This window comes from Crocodylus siamensis, chromosome 3, assembly GCF_052110815.1.
Source record: "Crocodylus siamensis isolate JL-2025a chromosome 3, ASM5211081v1, whole genome shotgun sequence".
NCBI lineage: Eukaryota > Metazoa > Chordata > Crocodylia > Crocodylidae > Crocodylus > Crocodylus siamensis.
In genome coordinates this window covers 150,348,267-150,364,390 of record NC_143397.1, presented here as the reverse complement: position 1 = coordinate 150,364,390, position 16,124 = coordinate 150,348,267, and the positions used below count along the sequence as shown (strand labels likewise).

General features: G+C 39.8%; 1 protein-coding gene across 2 annotated transcripts in view; it reads left to right on the top strand.

Moving 5' to 3' along the window:
* Positions 1-16,124, top strand: part of ATP9B (ATPase phospholipid transporting 9B) — a 327,984-nt gene that overhangs the window by 53,884 nt on the left and 257,976 nt on the right. For both annotated transcript variants that reach the window (XM_090039540.1, XM_090039541.1), the window contains exon 3: positions 9,739-9,889. In XM_090039540.1, coding sequence (XP_089895666.1) covers positions 9,739-9,889 — 151 coding nt within the window. The remainder of the gene's footprint in view (positions 1-9,738; positions 9,890-16,124) is intronic.

The following is a 16,124-nucleotide window of genomic DNA, read 5'->3' as shown; positions in this document are numbered from 1 at the left end:
CTTAGCTGGGGACTGCATACCCCATGGCACACCGGTGGGGGCTGCGTGAATGAGGGCTACAGGTCCCCAAGCTGCATGCTATGCATCCATGTGGGCAGATGCTCTCCCACTGCACTTCACTGTGGGTGAGGGTGAGTGAGTGTGCAGGTGCTCCTCCACTCTGCTGCACCATGCATACAGGGCCAGGCACTCCATCCATTGCTCCTGATGTGGAGTAGCACCCCACCTCACATGCAGCTCGCTCCAGGCTCTCCCATGGCACTGTATTGCGCAGGTGCTCCAGACTGCTGGCTCACCTGGCACTGCAGATTCCTCTCTGGTGCTGGATCAGACAGCGAAAACTGAGGGAGAGAGGGGAGGCCCCAAAACCCTGGCTGCTGCCGCAGCTGGAGGCAGGTGGGAACCCAGGGGTTGCATATAGCTTGTAGCCACCAGTTGGATAGCCCTGGTATATATAGATTTGGAGCCCATAAGTATGCTAACTTCTGAGGACTCCTTTTGAACCATGATGAATAATTACCATTTGCACTGTACTTGTGTAGCAGCACACATTCCAATACATTATTTTTAGTTGCATATAGGCTTACATGACATTTGTCTTGGTGTTGAAAATGTACAGCTTTGGTCTCTTTAAAGGACAGTCCTTAAATGTCAAGTGAAAATAGTTTATCCATTTCTGTGAGTAGCGGGAGAATGAGGAAACACACTATAAAACATTAATTTTCTTTAACAGCATGAGTAGCAACATATGTGGGGTTTTAAAAGCTCTGCTTTTGGAGAGAGTACTTGCTTTGAAGACATTTTGGTTTTGATTTAATTCAGTTTAACATTTAAAATTGTGTTTTATCTATTTTCAGCAGTCTTTTAGAAATAGTGCTAAATGTATAATGTGGACAGCTGTGCATTGAAAAGATAAATGATCTAAGCTAATTTTTGACTGTGTATTCTGCAAGGGATTCCCTGACTCAAGTAAATCTTCTTTTGGAGCAAGAAATACTTTTTCCTGGTCCAAATCATCCGTGATAGAAGATACCATCTGATCTCAATGCAGCTTTTCTGTGTAGCACATTAGAAGAGGAAGGAAATGCTGTTTCTGCAGTCCTGTGCATTTTACTTAGCTCCCTCCCTCAACTGAGCCTCTCAAACAGATTCCACCCAGTGAAATGTATTTATGCGTAAAGCCAGTAGAATCTTGTTCACATTGAATGAAAATTTCCATAATAGTGCCTATCAACTATTTTCATTTTGTTAGTGAAACAAAAGACAAAGGGTAAGACCCATGCCCTAGAGGGAGCCAGAGGCTGCATTTGAGCAGGAATCTGGTTAGTCAGTAGGCTGGCAGTTAGTTAGCTGCAGTTTCCATTTTATCTGGGCTGGGGAAAATAACCTTTTGTTGGCAAAGGGGCTAGTACTGATTTGATTGTGACAGGTGGTGGATATGTATGAGCACCTTGCAGATTGCGACCGTAGTAAGAGATCCAAGCAAGATGGACAGGAGAATTGAATTCCATGTGGGTCATCTGCAGGCCAGTGTGTGATAGTTGCTTGGGCTAAGGACAGAACTTACACACAGACGCAATTAAATGATCAGAAACTGAGTTAAACCTGTAACAGAACAAAAACTCAGTGCACATAAACCAGTTTCAAAATGGCAGAAACCAATTTAAGATAAACAGGAAACCTGGTTGAATGTAGTAGTATCAGACTCAACTGATTTGGATCAAGCTGGTTTATGGAACTTCTGTCCCAGACCCTGTCCTGGTTCAAGTTAAATCAGAGTCCCCCAGCACCCTGCCATGCTGCACCATCGCTTGTCAGGGGAATAGTGAGCAGAGCGCGCCCAGTTCAGTGCCTGGCGGCCCAGGAGACACGGGTGATAGGGCTTGAGGCTGAGCCAGCGCCGTATGTGCCACTGTGGGGCCTGGGACTGTCCCAGTGGGTGTTGCTCTCCAGTGGGTAGAGGGTTCCATATTCTTTCCTTTGTGGAACTTTGCTCCTGAGCCCCTTCCTCCCCTAACTGGGCCTTTGCTCCTGGGCTGCCTCAGCAGCTGAGAAGGCACAGTGGGATCAGGATCACATGCTGGCTGGGAGGGTGCTCTGGGGGATCAGGGCCATGCTGAGCCATGAGCAGGGGGATAAAAATAGGCTGACGCCAGCTGGGGTCCCTGCAGGCCAGGACGGGAGTTTAAACCCCTCCCCAGTCACATTCAGCCTGCTGGGGCCTAGTTGCAACCCCCTCAGTTCAGCTTCCCTCCACCCTGAAGGGAAGAGAGGGTTGGCTCTAGCCCCTGCCCCTCTCCTTCCCCACTCGCCCACTCAGCTTCAAGCCTGAGCCACTGCAGGCATGTGCCTGCATTTCTAGAATCAAAAGGGAATGTCTATTCATGTGCAAATCAGTTCAGTCTACACAGGTTAGATTAACCTGCAAAGATTGAATCATTTCAGGCTCCATCTCTTTGAATGTCTGTCTCTAGTCCTGGAGTGGAGTATCCATGGTATTAGGCCTGAGGAGGTCCTACCTTTTGATCCAAGTAGGAGATTATCCTTAGAAGGCTCAGTAAGGAACCATTGGTTCATCTTTAGTATTCAAGAAGCTAGATAACAGCACTTTTTATTTTCAGCAACCGTAATTCAGGAATGCTTTGTTACTTCATCAACTGAATGTTTTGGAGGCCCCTTAGAATGGGCTTCTAATGTTTGAAGTGCTGCAGCGGTTGCCAGTGAGTACACTATACCAAGTATGCTACCAGACACAAGGATGGATGGACTGCTGCACAGCGCTGCTTGCACTGACAGCTTACAGTGGGGTTAGTTATACTGTTCTATTTGGCTTCTGGGATCAGTCCTTTTTAAGAAGTGGGTATGGCGGTCTTGATATGCAGTTTATGTGCAGAGCAATATATGGTTGATTATGTCCCCACAGAGTGGAAAACCCTGCCTATTTAAGCTCCATAAGGATCCAAACTCAGATTTTTTTCGCAGAAAGTAAGCCTTGTTTTCAAAGGTGTAAATAAAGCTTGTGTTTATGGGAGGCATAATATGAAACTAGCTCAACTTGGCAGATATAGCAAATTGTTCCTATTAAAAAAAAAAAAAAAATGTGTGCCAACTCCTCTAAGATGAGGTTAAGTGTCATGTCTCTGTGTTAGACTCCCCATATACTTTGCACTTAATAGTGAGCTCTTCAGAGCTTTACAATTAAGTGCAGAGTATATGGGGATGCCTGGGACATGTGCTGGGATGCTCTCATTGTGTGTCTGTTTTGAAGCCTAGCATGCCAGGGCCCTGACCTCATTTAAGCTGTCTAGGGAGAACTGCAAAAGGGACCCAAATTCCTTTGCTTTCTATCAGTATGCAAGAATTGGCAATCCTGTAATAGTCTCAAACTGAGGGTCAGTAGAGGACATTAGTCATGAGACCAACCAAAAAACATTACTGATCTTTTTAAGAATCTTGTAATTTTCGGACCCAGCCTCAGTTTGTTGGTCTTAGTCTTACTTTTTGAATCCTTGGTGTGCAGTATTGTGCTTTTTATGCATTTCAAAGGATTTTATATTTTCAAATGTGATTTTGTTGCTTTTTTGTTACTTTGTTTTTTAAGGCTGAAAAAAACAATTCTCAGCTTGAAAACGAATGTGAAAGGTTTTAACACAGCTAAAAATTTATTGAAAAAGCCAGGTGGAATGAAAACCCTTGGAACAACCTTTAAGTACGGTATAGATATTGCTAAGTACTCAGACCATAACAGAATATGTATGTAAATAGTATCTCTGTTTAATTTTTTTTTTTGACTCCCACTTGTAGCACACTGCTCGATATTTTTTTTTTTTAATTTATACTTTTTGTTATTTCCCTCCCCCTCATTATTATTATTATTTTTATGCATTTTCCTGTTAGCTATACTGTGGCTAACATTACCCTTCTATTAGAGAAATGGCTTATCTCTTTTCATAATACTACTTTAAAAATTGTGATATAGCAGCTGTTTTGTGGCTGTACTCATTTTCCCCTTAACTTACAAATTCTCTTCAAGCTTGTGAAATTATAATGCACATAGATCAATACACTGGAGTTCTTTTGGCTGGATTGATTTCTTTCTCATGAGATTTACATTCCACTTGTTATCAAAAAACACTTTGTCCCTATGAAAATGGTGCCATTGAATGGCATTTCCATATGAAGTGAAGGGGATATCAAATGCTCGGATTAATTTGGGCTCTAAGATGGCCTGTACACTTTCAATTAATCTGCAATGCATTTGTTATGCAGAAGCATGGGAAAATGCTGATCTTTTAAGAATGACATGACTACTGTGTTGCTTTTGGCCTGATTACTGAAGCTACCTGTTGAGTACAATAATTACAGTATGTTTTCTTTGCAGAAGTAGTTTCTGCTACTTAAAACCTAATAAGGAATAGCTGACCCTTGCAGACAATACAGAGCTTTTATGTTATCTTTCCATTTTGATGAAAATGCTGTTTTGAGAAAGCTGCTGACAGTTAAGCTTTTAGGATGAAAGTAACAAAAAAGGGAAAACTTGCTTGTAGAGCTGGGTATGATTTTTAGTTTAGCTTTTGACTTGGAGAAATACATTTTGTATGTGAAATAGTAGGAATACTTTAATATCAAACAATTGCTGCTGTTTTTTTTTAAAGCCGCACTAATCACTTCTAAAATTATAAAGTAATGTTATTATTTTTTAACTGTGTTAATAAAAGGGTGTTTCATGGATTCACCTTTAGCATGCTCATTCTATTTCTGTTCCGAGTAGTTATGGCATGTTTGTTTTTCATGTTTTTATTTTCTTAAATGTATTAGTCAAATTTTAGTCAGTTGACACATTTTATAGCTAACCCCTAAAGAAAAGATGTGTTTGTGTTTTTAATATATGCTGAAAATGTTTTGCTTCAGAGTTTCTTATGAAGATTGTAATAAGGTTTAGTGCACAAATGTATTTCAGTTTTTGTAAATTATTGATTTTAGAACTTAATGTGGATTTTGACATGTTATGTTTGTCATGTTTTGGCTGTCATTCTGACAAACGTGATGAATTTCTTCAAATATATGATAGTTTTTAACAGGCATAGGAGTCTCAATTCATGTACTGCAAAACTGGTGAGGGCTTATGTTGAGAAGATAGACATCTTAAAGGCCACTCATGAACTAACAGGGATTCCTGATGTGGTTATAAATTGCACAAGAATTGACTGACTTCAGAGTCCAAAAGTAGTAAAAACTCATTTATGTGCCAGAAACATTTCAAGTTGAATTTCCCAAATCCGTAATTATTTCTATCATCTGAGACTTTCTTGCATCTCGGGGCTTAACATGTGCTTATCTCTATGTCAGTCAATCTCTGTTATTTAAAGTATCACAATTGTTTCCCACTTGCAAGCTTCATTCCTGAATCTGTACTTTTCAGAGTTTACCTTGCTGATGGTCATAATCGGAGCTGTGCATAGCTATTCTCTTTCATATCATATAATGCAATTAGTTTCAAACAGCTACATTTCTCAGTTGCTCAAAGGGACTAATTTAAGTTGCTTCAGTCTGAAGCAAATATTAAGAGCAGGAAAAAGTCCTTAATGTCTGAAGGTAAGTTGTGCCATCTCATTTGTTCTTGCATAGGTTAAGTTAAAAAACATATCTTACACAATACAGGGTGCTTTTATGGCCAGTAAGTAAAGGTAAGCCTGAAGATTATTTGGGGGTTTGCAGCAATAAAGGAGGTAGAACTTACTGAAGCATGCCTAGCACAGCACTATGAAGATTTAAATTGCATTCTACAGAGAGCAGGTATGGAAAAGGTGCAGCATGGTTCACTCCAGTGCCCCCTAACATGGTCTGGAGGTGCAGATTTGCCCTAAGAATTTCTATGTACATCCTACAGAAGCACCTAATAGTCTTTCCACGGGCAAGACTTAAAGCGTTCTTTTGAAAATTGTTTTGCTACATTCTAGATCATAAAATGTGGGACCATATTCTGACTTGATTCCTTTGGAAATATCATTTCCTTTTTTACAGAGGATACCATACAAAGAACAGCGGTTCAACTTTCCGTATTAGTTGAGGCTGAAAGATCAGAGCAGTGAACAGAAGTGATTCTCAGCCAGGGTCCCATTGCACCCTGTGATGGTATGACACCCTGTCAAGGGTTCCACAGGGTACCACACAACATTAGCACTGTTTGCTATGCAAACATGACTCGCAAAATTAACCCAGGAATTTTTAATAAGAATGTCCACAGTATTAAAAACATTCTGCTCTTGCCACAGAAAAATTGCTCTTATTTTTCCACAGTCAAATTTAGCGTGAAAATCAACAGCTGGCATTTTCTGAGGAGTGTTTTGAGTCTAATGAGGTTGAAGATCACTGGAATAGAGAATAGAACTTTTTTGTTTTGGTTTTTTTTCCTTTGTTAAAGAGCAAAGCTTTTTTCCATTTCTGCTAGATTGATCCTTTTAGCATCTTATTTACTTGCCAGATACTTTTGAAATCAGAACTATGTAATGTATTGACCTGCAGACTCATTGGTTTGTATTTTTCTATGCTAAATTATTTCTACGCTAAATTGTTGTCACCCAGTGATGCAGGAAGTGTGAACAGGCCGTTGCTTGACAGGTGCAGTCGCATCTGAATGTGTTGGAATTTCTGGACCCTATTCAGTCTGGTTTTCACCCTGGATACAGCATAGAGACTCAGTTACCTCAGTTGACTATCTGCTTGGAAATCAATAGGAGACATTGTCCCCTGCTGATCTTACTAGATCTTTCAGCAGTCTTTCATACAGGTGATCATGAGGTGCTGATAAAGCATTCACATGTCCTCCCGGTGGTGGTGGTGAGACACTAAATTGGTTTTGCTCTTTCCTAGCAGGTGATAGTCAGGGGTATGTACCCATCTTTCCTTTGGCTTCGCTGCAGAGGTGCATCTTGTCATCCCATTCATGTTTGTATGAGGCTGCTGAATGAGATCATGTGAAGCTTTTGAGTGAGGGGGCATCAGTATGCTGATGAAACCCAGCTTTACCTCTTTTTCAGCTGACCTGGGCCTTGTAATTTCTAATCTTTTCCCAATGCCAGGCTGCATTTTGGGGGGTTGTATGCAAGTAAACCAAGTCAAGCTGAATCCAAATAGGCAGAGGTGATGGAGGTGGTGGGCTGACTTTTTGACCTGCGGGTGATTGGGGCATCTCTCTTTGAGGTTCAGGTTCCTGTTGCCACTCAAGTGGCTGGGGGATGCTCCTGGATTCTCTGCTGCATGTGGATTTTTCAGGTAGTGGCAGTGGCTATGAGTGCCATCTTAGTTTCATAGTTTCTAGGGTTGGAAGGGACCTGAACAGATCATTAAGTCCGACCTCCTGCCCTGGGCAGGGATGAGTGCTGATATCTTAATATCCAAGCCAGATATCTAGCCAACCTCCTCTTGAAGGCCCCCAAGGTAGGGGAGAGTACCACCTCCCTTGGGAGCCCATTCCAGAGCTTGCCAGCCCTAACCATAAAGTAATGCCTCCTGATATCAAGCCTGAACCTACTCTCAATCAGTTTGTGGCCATTATTCCTTGTTATCCCAGGTGGTGCCTGGGGGAACAGAGCTTCGCCTATTTTCTGCTGTTCCCCCCCTGGTGAGTTTATAGATGGCCACCAGATCCCCTCAGTCTTCTCCTGTGGAGGCTGAATAGATTCAGGCCCTTTAGTGTATCTTCATAGGGCCTGGCCTGCTGTTCTCTGACCATACAATACAAGTGGCCCTCCTCTGGATCCTCTCAAGTTTAGCCACATCCCTCTTGAAGTGCGGCACCCAGAACTGAACACAGTACTCCAACTGCGGCCTGACCAGCGCTGCATAGAGGGGAAGGATCACTTCCTTGGACCTGTTTGTGATGCATCTGTAGATGCACAGTGAGGTGCGGTTAGCCTTACTGACCGCTTCCTCGCAGTGGCGGCTCATGTCCATCCTGAAATCAACAATGACTCCTAGATCCCTTTCGGCCACTGCGTTGTTGAGAGAGGTGTTCCCCAGCCTATAGGTATGTTGCAGGTTCCTTTTCCCTAGATGCAGCACCTTGTACTTGTCTGCTTTGGATTCCATCTGGTGAGAAAGCTGCCACACTTTCTTTCAGATTTGGATCCAGGCACTGCAATGCATGCCTTCATAACCTTGAGGCTAGACTACTGCAGTGTTCTCTACATAAGGCTGCCTTTGTCTGGAAGCCACAGCTGGTTCTGAATGTGGCAGCCTGCCTTCTATCAAGGGTGGATCTCCAGGACAACATAAATCAAGTGTTTCAGAGTCTGCAGTGGTTCCTGAGAGTTTTCTGAGCACAATTTAAGATACTGGTTTTAACCTATTAAGACTCTTATGCCCTATCACAATCCCTAAGGTCAGCCTAGAGCGACCTCTTGCAAATGCTGTCAAAGTGCCAAGTTTGCTTTGTGCAGATGTGTGAGAGGCTGTTCTCAGCGGTTTCTTCTCAACTCTGAAACTCCCTCCCCCTTGAGACCTGCCAAAGCCTGACCCTGGATGTCTTCTGGAAGCACAGTAAGACCTTCTTATTTGGGCAAGCATGTAGCCAGCAAGACTAGGCTGAGACGATTCATTTTGATATTCTACTTGCTTTTATACAATGTTTTGTTCCCCTTTGTTCTCCTGTTTTAAAAGTTCTTTTATTCTCTTACTATATGCTGCTCTGTGCTTTTGTGGGAAGGGCAGCATATAAATCTAATAAAAATCTGAACTAGAGTGACATTAGTGTGGTGCAAAGTGTGCAGTTATGTGGTGCTCAGAGCTCCTCAGGAGCCCCCATTGCACAAGTAACTTTGAAACTGACCAGCAATGGCCAGTTTCATGGCAGCTGTTAGTAGTATGGTAGGTAAACTTGATATAGAGCCTTTGCTTGGGGCACCCAGAATATAAACCCTGGGTCTGAGATGAATCTTAAATTGCTGAGGCTTGGTATTCTGACCCATGTTCATGTAAAGCTGGCCATCTTAACAGTTTTCATTACCAATTAAGTCATTTGCAAGTTAAAGATCACGTGCAAATTAATAACCTTTAAGTCATTTGCAAACTGCTCTGCCCCCATGATGGGAAGCAGTAGTAATATTCAGCATCATTTCACTTGGTTTTGGATGCATTGATACACAGGTATTTGGAAATATTTTTAGCATAACTTTCTTTGAATTCTTGTTTAACATTCTTATATGGCACTTTTACTACTGTATACAAATACAATTCACAAGCAAAAGTCTTGGTTAAATGTGGAATATATCTGAGTTACTCAACAGTAAAACAACACTTGAAAGCAAAAACATAATACCCCCAAAATTCAAAATTAAGGTTATATTTTGGGAAAATATTTAGTGCGTCAGGAAACGAACAGATAAGGTACACCCAAAAAACCTGAGGTAGGGTAGAGATGCAGTGTCTTCCAAAAATTTAATGAAATCTAGGAACACAACACTAAAATATTGTGCTAATTTAGTTGATGAATATTGTCATTGCAGGTTAAAAGAAAAATTGTTTGACTTATTCTGCATGTTTTATTACCTGATACAACATACCTGTAATAAATATTGAATCAAAACTTTGTTAATGAGTTGAATAGAATTCAAGATTTTCAAACCTGTGATCCTAAATCTGTTTCATCACTTAACTTATGGTTTTAAGTTATCTAATCAATGGCCAAAATACCTAGAAGAGTTTTTTAAAGATTAAAAAGTTTTTTGTCCTTTACAGTTGCTGTGACTGGCTCATAAACATATGCCGAAGAAAGAAAGAACTAAAAGCACGCACGGTGTGGCTTGGGTGTCCAGAAAAATGTGAAGAAAAATATCCAAGAAATGCCATAAAAAATCAAAAATATAACATCTTTACATTTATACCTGGGGTAAGGGTACTACATTTTTCTTGAAGGTGGGGTGAGTTTATGCCCCTCAGTTTCATTTGACAACTGTTACAGATTATTTCTGGAAAAAATAGTATTCTATGCCCTGTGCTTCCTGTCTTGATTTTTCCCATGTTTCTTGTTTGAGGGTATTTACATGCAGGTAAGATGGCTTGTTTCTAAATCACTATTTTCAAAGTTGCAAGATTAAAGAAATGGAACTTGCACGTAATTCATGTAAGTAGAATTCTGTACAGTCCCTGGGGAGTCAGGTGTGGATGTTCTTTTGGTTTCTTTATTCTTTGTTAGAAATTGTAATTAGCTGTTTATAGCATCACAAAGGGTTGACTTTAAATGAGTAAATTGTTACATTCATGTTCTTATGCAGCTGTCTTTAACAATAAAAAGTAAAAGAAAATACAGTCCATAGTACAGTCAGTATAAGTAGAATTGTTTTTTAATAGAAAGTTTTTCATAAAGAGTTGGCAAGCTCATAACGTTTTTATGAAATGTGTTAAGTCCTAGGTTATAATTTAACGCACCAGATCTTCAGATAGGTTTTTTTTTATGATTTGAGTGGTGCAGAATTACAAAATGTAACTTTAAGACACAGGCACAACTTGTTTTTATAGACTAAAGTCCTTGCCATTTTGTTTAAATTAAAAGTCATATTATGGCACTTCCTGCTATTTTGAAGTTGATTTTCTTATTTTTTGCCTTCAGTGTTCAGTTTTTACAAATATTACAGATTCACATTACAGATATTTTGGGTAGATGAAATGTGGTTCCCCTGTCCCCCTTAAAGTATGTTTTACTGAAAAGGGTTTCACCTGCTAAAATAAAAGGAATACTGATATATATATATATATAGCATACATTTTTCTGAACTTTGGACTTTTTTTTTCTTAATAACATTTTTAGGCATACTGTGATCTTTTAATAACAGAACATTTTGTAGCTTTCAATACAGAGATGCTTTGTTCTTTAAAATTTAATTTTAAATAATCTTTCCAATTAATACTGAGTATTGATTCAACCCCTCTCATCTCATTCATCCAAAGTCTGGCAAATACTTGCTCCCTAATAAACCTTTTTATTAAAACTCACAAAAATTAATGGTTCCATAATTAAGACTGATCTTTTGTCCAGGTAATAAAATGTCAACTGTCTCGGGCAGATAAATATTCGCATCTTTATTGAACCAAGTAAATGTTTTTTCCTTTAGTCTAAATTATTAAATACACTCAAATTGCTTAATCAGTGTACATTTTCCTAAAGGTCACAGAATTCATTAAGTATACAGTAAGCCATTGATTGTTGTGGTTAAAAATCTAAGGTATATATTACTATGACTAGGCAGAGTCATGATGCTAGTAAAGATCAGCTATAGTTTGCAATTACCTGTTGAGAAAAAAAGAGACAGCAAGCATGTTCATGTTCTTTTCCTAAAAAGATGTAGTACTTTGCAAGTGATTAATTGTACAGTAAGAATCCTGTTTTATATTTTGGAAATGCACCAGTTGTTGAACTGTCTCTCAGCTGGGACTTTGAATAAACCAGTCATAGGAAGAAAAATATGGATCACCTTGCTGAGATTCATTTGTAAAATAATTTAAACATTTTAGTTTTCAAATAAGTATGTCATTGTTGAACATAAACATCACTCCAGCTTAGCTGTTTGACAGTAACAGATACATTTACAATAGGGTACAGTACTCTACGTTCTTTTTCTCTGCAAGGGAAAACAGTTAAGGGTTCATGTATGTTGAACAGGGAGTCTAGGGTGTGGGCTGTATGCTGTGCCCCGGATTGACACCCTGTGCTGCCTGCAGTGCTGAATCTAGTCCCTGTGTGCTACAGGAACAGGAAGTCCTGGGGCTGGCGCATGCTGCATGCAGCACATGGGCTGGACCCAGCACAATGGGCAAGGCACAGGGGGTCAGTCCTGGTTCAGCCTGTAGACTAGCCCAACAAGCCTCATCTGGCCCAAGGCTGGATAAGTTTGACACCCCTGATATAAAACAGGTTTTTTTGAGAAAACATTATATAACAGGAGTAAGCAGTTGTTTGTAGTGGAGAGCCACTTAGGGAGTCTTGGTGAACTGTTGTGGATCGGGTCCGCACGTTCCCCCTCTCCCCCGCCTCGCAACAGCTTACCAGAACTCTCTAAATGGCTTTGTCCCAGGGCTGGGGCCTGGCCCCATCCTGTCACCACCTGGTGACTGCAGCCCCAGGGTCTCCATGGAGCCCATGCTTGGCCAGGCAAATAGGATGGGGCCACGGGTGGGTGGGAAGTGGCATCTGGGAGTAGGATGGGTTGGTGGGTGGATCAGGACCGGGATTGCAGGGCAGTGACACCTGTGCGGATCCTGGGTCTGTCTCCATTGAGACCCTGCCTACTCTCTCTGGCACCCCCAGTGATGGTTGCAGGGTAGACAGGCTGGACGTTGGCAGCCAGAAGGAGATGCCGCCACGGGGGTACATGGGAAAATGGAGTATAGCCACCACGCTGCCCTAGCCCTGCTGTACACCCAGGCATGGCAGGACTGGTCGCACATGCCATAGCCCAGGCTGCCCCCCATGCCTGGGCCAGGTGAGGCTGAGGGACCTGCTGTGGGCCACATAAAATTCCTTGGTGGGCCGCATCCAACCTGTGGGCCATATTTTGCCTACCCCCGTTATATATGATATATGTTCCTAATAAAGATGAAGGGTGTGGCCCTGCATGTTAGAATTCCAAAAACTCACTTATTGGTGTTCATGTTACAGGATTTAAACAAAGCATCACTTTCAGAATGTACTGCATTTTCTTATTCAGTAACCATGAAGCTAGATAGTAAAGTAGAAGTATCTTTTTGAATTTTTTTTTACTTAAGTTATACTTTTATGTAGTTTTGTTTTTATGTATTTAGTCTTTCCTTTACCTATGAAGATATTTGCATAAAGAAGGGTTAACAAAAAAAAGTTCTGAAGTGGGGAAACAGGTAGCTGTGCATTATTTGTATACTTCCTCATTACTATGTCACCCAATTAACTACCCTAGATGGAAAGTAATCATTTCCCCCTGTTACTAAAAATTCTATTAGAATTTTATGGGGAGTGCATCCCAAAAACTATACAGCTGGTCCCCAAATTAGTAGTCAATAAAAAGAGAATTCAGTGGAATAATGAGTTATGAGATGCATGTCGCCCTCTTCAAAGACATTTTCTCAGACCACTTATTCTCAAAGTACAAGAACCCTGAGAAGCAATTACCCAATATGAAGCAGTTATTGAACAGTTGGAAAATGCCCTCACAAAAAAAAAAAGAGTACCTTTTCTGGGAATAAATGCTGTTGGGGCCTCAGGCCATAGTTTGATAGGACTGTTCTCCATCTCAAGATGATATAACAGATGCCTTGGAGGAATACAAGTCTAAAAATGACTGCCTTACCTTTCAAAGGATCTAGAAGATTAAAACAGACTGAAAAAAATTGATAGATAAGAAAAAAAACCCTATCAATGAAGCTATGGGAGGAACTAGTAGCTACAGGAAAAAATGATAATCAAGGTTTTTGGCAAATTACAGCCAAAGCGACAAAAAAATTAACGTAATTTCTGATGGTTATATCCCTAAAGATATACAGGTTATGTTTTTTAACAACTTATTTGCAGATTGTAAATGAAATAGTAGCTTCTTGTTGAAGGAAATTTTATCTGTTAAGCTAAAAGTAGATAATTATCATCTCATCTCTGAACCTCATGTAAGATCATATATATACTTACTGAGAAATGAAAAGGCCTTGGACCTTGATTTTTCTCCTCCCACCAATATCTTTAAGGAATTCATTGACCGATGGTGCCCAATTCTGACCAAAATTTTAAATACACTTATTTTAGAAGACTTTTATCCCAAGTATTAGAATGAAAATATAATAGTCCCAGTTTAAAAAAAATGTATTATGAGAGATGCCACATCTTATCACCCCATTAGTTTTATGTGTATTCCTGCCAAAATACTTGAGAGACATTTATTTTTTCACCTTTTGACATTATCTCTGAAAATTATATTTTGGGAGAAGAGCAGGGTGATTTTTAGAGAAGGATATGCATGAACCATTCCATTACTTGGCATTGTGTTATCTGGGGTCTAAATATATATTAAAAGCAAAATCATCTGTATGTAACCTTCATAGATCTGAGGGAACCTAGACAGATTAAATTATGGAAGAAACTGGTGATAACACCAGTAGATAAAGCTCTCTTGCTATTAATCATCACTTACTATTCAAACACAGCATCAAGACTGTGTTATGGGACTGGTGGTACCTTATCCAATAGTTTCCCAACTAAGGATGTTTACTTGCTCCGTTACTTTTCAACTTATTCTTGAATTATTTAAAACAGGTTCTAACAGGAAATCAATTCCATGCACTCATGATTTTGAACGAGTATGTATAACTCTCTTGCTTTATGCAGATGATGCATTAATTCTGTTGCAATCCCAAATAGGTCTTCAAAGATTATTAGATGCCTTTTAACAATATTGCAGCTCAAATAGCATAAAAATCAATACAGCTACAAACAAAGTAATGGTCTTTTGAAATGAAAGAAGGAAATGGGATTTTTTTTTTTTATAGGAAAAAAAATCGGAGGTGGCGTCTTCCTTTAAAGACCTTGGAATATATTTTAGCAAACATTTGAACTGTAATAAGGATATTTAAAATGTACCTGTTAGAGCAAAACAATCTCTGGGTGGAGTTTTACCCTTCTACAGTAAGATGGGCAGAACAACAGTTCTGGAAGCACTGAAAGTCTATAGGTCCAAGGTACAATCCATGTTATTGTACAGAGCAGAACTCTGGGGTGTTGACCCTATAGTCCACCTGAAAATTGAAAGTTTTCTAATTACTTTTAAGGTGGCTTTTATCTTTACCTAATTCTATGAAAGGAGGGTTCATGCACTGTGAATCTGGACTGATAAATGTGAGCTCTTTAGCCCAATTAAGAACCCTAAATTACTGGATGACAGTTATATCTTTTACAGCTACCAAATACCCTTTGATGTGCATGTTAGAAGCCTCTCCTCTGCCAAATAAACCCTGGTTTGGATGGCTAAAGAACATCAGTACCCTCCAGATAAGCATTCTGGGAAGTATTCTCAGAGTAATGGACCAAATATTTCCCCTGCATTTAAAACAAGACATAGATTTAAGAATTAAAGATGCCAGCATGAAGACAGATATGCTGACAGTGAGAGTGTTTCAAACTTCCCCTTTTTAAAGTTTAATAAAACACTTCTTTGGCCCAGCAACCAGTCCGGTGCAAAATTTCAAACAATGAGAAGCCATCTTTAGATTGAGATCCATGATAATATAATCTGCAGCTGTCATGGGGAGGTGGTGTCAGATTCCATATTCAGATAGAATATGCTCTTATGGGAAGAATGAGACTGATGACTTAAATAATTATTTGTGGTCTTGTTTGCTCTTTGAAGAAAGAAGAGGGAAATGGATCTTTCCATTAGTAGGAAACACAAAATACTGGGCTAATAAGGAAAAACTAATGTGGATTCTAACACTTCAGAGCCTGTCTTCCAGTCCTTAGGTGTATTTGCATAACTTGCACAAAGAAAATCAAATAGTTTTCCTGTTCTGTTTTATTGTTCATTGGTCCATTTTACCTCTTTTTACATCATTATATATATCATGTTCTATATTAATTGTGTAAACTAGTAGAGTGGATAATCTTTTATATGCTTTTATTAAAATTATGATTTATATAAATGTTATTCGGTATACATGCGTGCGTGTGTTTCATTGTATTATACTGTTTTGGTAAAAGCTGTAAATCAACAACTACTAGTACTACTACTACCACCACTACTACCACCCCAGGAGTGTTGTTTCTTGGGACATAATATTGTTTCATCCAGGGCCATGGTATGCTGTCTTCATTAGAAGGGCATGCCATAGAAAACATACTATATTGCCAATTGGGGTGTTTTTACATGTGCTTTTACATATGTCTAAACTTAATGCGCATTGGCATAATGTGCATTAAGACGATTTAGCGGCACATCTACATGTGCACGTGCTAAGACACATTATTGTGGGTGTGTGGATAGACTTGGGACAAAAGTTAGTCCCAAGTCAGTGGAGATGCAATGCCTTAATGTGCATTAGTGCATCTACATGTTCACTAATGTGACTTAGCTATTTAGGCTTGAATAGTTTAAAATCACCATTTTAAGGTGCAT